Source organism: Lycium barbarum, unplaced genomic scaffold, assembly GCF_019175385.1.
Source record: "Lycium barbarum isolate Lr01 unplaced genomic scaffold, ASM1917538v2 unchr_scaffold_09, whole genome shotgun sequence".
NCBI classification, from domain to species: domain Eukaryota; kingdom Viridiplantae; phylum Streptophyta; class Magnoliopsida; order Solanales; family Solanaceae; genus Lycium; species Lycium barbarum.
This window is the reverse complement of record NW_026843406.1, coordinates 305,303-308,651: the sequence shown is the minus strand read 5'-3', so window position 1 is coordinate 308,651 and position 3,349 is coordinate 305,303. Positions and strand designations below refer to the sequence as shown.

Sequence of the window (3,349 nt, the reverse complement as noted above, 5' to 3'; positions counted from 1 at the left end):
TGTTTTTAGACATTCCCGTATATAGTGGCAGCCTTTTCGGCTTACGTATTGTGTTATGCTTTGATCAGCTGTGACTCCTCAGGAGACAGGTCTATGATGATATGTGGCATTGTGAATCTATAGTTGCTTTTATAAGTTTCATTCCGTCCTTAGTTTCAGTTTGACTATATCTATCAGGTTCGTATACGAGTGTCTAGCTCGGACACTAGTCATGACCCATGGGATTGGAATCGTGACAATTACAATGTACTTTATGCACTTAATTATATTCTTCAGGACTGTAGTACCACTAAGACCGTTAGGTGAATAGAAAATAGTTCTTTACCACCTAATAATTCACGAACTTGATAACCATATTAAATGTTTTAAAGAAGAACATATTTTAGTCATCATCCAATGTGTGATTTTTAGACCAGTTATCATACTCTTTATTTTTATTATAGTACTTAGTTTGTTGAACTATGTTATAGTCTTAAATGGTAGTAGAAAAAAATAATCATAACGTGCAGTGCATTCTTTGTCTGAGAATATATAATTATTTAGCTGCAAATTTAGAGGTTAGCATTTTGTTTCGTGATAGTAATAAATAGTTAAGTTAATATGAAAATTTTACTAAGTTCCCCATAAAAGAAAAAATAATAATAAAAATAACTACAAAAGACATTAATGAAAAAACATGCTTTTATCTTGAACAAGTCTATTTATATGTCACATTTTTGCAGGATTTTCGATGAAAGAAAAAACAAGATACTTTAATTTATTACGTTAATTGATAAGGAGAAATTGAAACTATATAGTGTCCTTAGAACATTTCTCAAATTCTATAAAGAATAAGTCAAGGTCCGAAAACGAGAATTAGAATGCGAGGAAAAGGGAGGCAGAAAAGTGAGAAACAAAGGAGAAGCAAAACACAATTAGAGGAAACGCAATAATGGGGGCAAGCATAAAAGTGAGCCACAGATATCATTACGGGAGTTAATGAATGGTTCCAAGAGAAGAAATTTTTGCTATAAAAGGTCTCAGGGAGATGGGTAAGAATGCAAGCTCTAGCAGGAAGGAGAAGAAGACATTCCCCTCTTCTTCTTAGTAAAAAAAAAATATATATAATAAAATTCCCAAAAAAATATCTAAGAAAATTCCAAAAAAAAAAAGTGAGATTTGGAATTGTGAAGAGAGAGAGAGAGAGGAGGCATGGAGAGAGCCAGTGTGAAAATTGTGGCTTTGCTACTTTGCCTCTCCATTGGAGCTATAGTGGTGAAAGCTGAGGACCCTTACCTCTTCTTCGAGTGGAATGTCACCTATGGAACAATTGCTCCGTTGGGTGTCCCCCAACAAGGAATCCTTATCAACGGACAGCTTCCAGGGCCCAGGATCAATTGCACATCAAATAATAACATTGTTGTCAATGTCTATAATAACCTGGATGAGCCTTTGCTCCTTACTTGGAATGGTATCCAACAGAGGAAGAACTCGTGGCAGGATGGTACCCCAGGAACCATGTGCCCCATCATGCCTGGCACAAACTTTACATACCATTTCCAAGTGAAGGACCAAATTGGTAGCTTCTTCTACTTCCCTACCACAGGCTTGCACCGTGCAGCCGGTGGCTTTGGTGCCCTCGATGTCCATAGTCGTAACCTTATTCCCGTTCCCTTTGACAAACCCGCCGATGAGTACAATGTCTTTTTGGGCGATTGGTATAATAAGGGACATAAAACCTTAAAGAAGATCTTAGATGGAGGACGCACCGTTGGGAGGCCCGATGGAATTCACATTAATGGAAAGTCCAACAAGGTTGGTGACAAAGCAACAGAGCCACTATTCACCATGGAGCCTGGCAAGACCTACAGGTACAGGATGTGCAATGTTGGCATGAGAACCTCAATTAATGTCAGGATCCAAGGCCATGCCATGAAACTGGTAGAGATGGAGGGATCCCATACCGTGCAGAATATCTATGACTCTCTTGACATCCACGTTGGTCAGTGTCTTTCGGTCTTGGTCACTGCTGATCAGGAGCCTAAGGACTATTACATGGTTGTTTCCAGCAGGTTTTTGAAGCAGGCCATCTCCTCCGTAGCTATCCTTCGTTATGCAAATGGTAAGGGTGCGGCATCATCCGAGCTACCAGCACCTCCACCGAATAACACTGAAGGTATTGCATGGTCCATGAACCAATTCCGCTCATTCAGATGGAACCTCACAGCTAGCGCTGCCCGTCCCAACCCGCAGGGATCCTACCACTACGGAAAAATCAACATCACTCGCACCATCAAGATCGTCAACTCCAGGAGCCAAGTAGGCGGCAAGCTTCGATTCAGCTTGAACGGTATCTCCCATATGGATGCTGACACACCATTCAAGTTAGTTGAATTCTTTGGAGTCCCTGAAAAGACATTCAAGTATGATCTGATGGCTGATGAGCCCCCAAGTGACTTGAGCAAAGTGACCATTGTCCCGAATGTAAAGAATGCTACCTTCCGTAACTTCGTGGAGATTATCTTTGAGAACCAAGAGAAGACTATCCAGACTTATCACTTGGATGGGTATTCCTTTTTTGCTGTGGCCATCGAGCCCGGGAAGTGGAGTCCTGAGAAGAGGAAGAACTACAACTTAGTGGACGCAGTGAGCAGACATAGCATCCAAGTCTATCCAAACTCGTGGGCAGCTGTGATGACAACCTTGGACAATGCAGGAATGTGGAACTTGCGATCAGAGATGTGGGAGAGGTTCTACTTAGGACAACAATTATACTTTAGCATCCTCTCCCCTTCACGCTCCTTAAGGGATGAGTATAACCTTCCAGACAATCAACCTCTTTGTGGTATTGTCAAGAGTATGCCCATGCCAGCTCCATACACACCATAGAGTGTAATATGATAATTAATTAGCATCAGAGAGGAGGGATGGAAAGAAATGAGCTTGAATTCTTAAATTGATGCACTTGTCTTCCTTTCAAAATATAATAAGACAAGAAGATTAAAAAAAAAAAAAAAGGTTTTGTACTGTTTCTCTCCCTTCTCCACAATTTAGTTTGACGAATGAAATTAATGTTCTTTTCTTTTAAAATTGGATATTCGATTGCTTCTTTCATTCTTTCCCTTTACCTCTTTATTTTTTTTAGTTAATTATCCAATATCGTTTTAATTAATTATGACATGCATGAAGCTATTTGAACCTGCATGCATTTATTAACTCACCTGTAAGTCCGATTTCTCAAAAACTTATTTAAAGCTTTATATTCAGATTGCTTGAACTGCTCAACACTTTATTCCTCTTTTTTTGTTGTTGACGTATTGTCGTGTTTATTATAGTTTTAAATCTCAAGCCAACTAAAAAGTAAAAAAAA

At 39.3% G+C, this 3,349-nt stretch overlaps 1 protein-coding gene across 1 annotated transcript; it reads left to right on the top strand.

Moving 5' to 3' along the window:
- Positions 1-1,037: 1,037 nt before the first annotated feature.
- On the top strand, positions 1,038-3,069 carry LOC132625601 (L-ascorbate oxidase homolog). The gene has a single exon (XM_060340212.1). It carries the CDS (start codon positions 1,192-1,194, stop codon positions 2,866-2,868), a length of 1,677 nt encoding a protein of 558 aa, XP_060196195.1. The 5' UTR covers positions 1,038-1,191; the 3' UTR covers positions 2,869-3,069.
- The last annotated feature ends 280 nt before the right edge of the window (positions 3,070-3,349 follow it).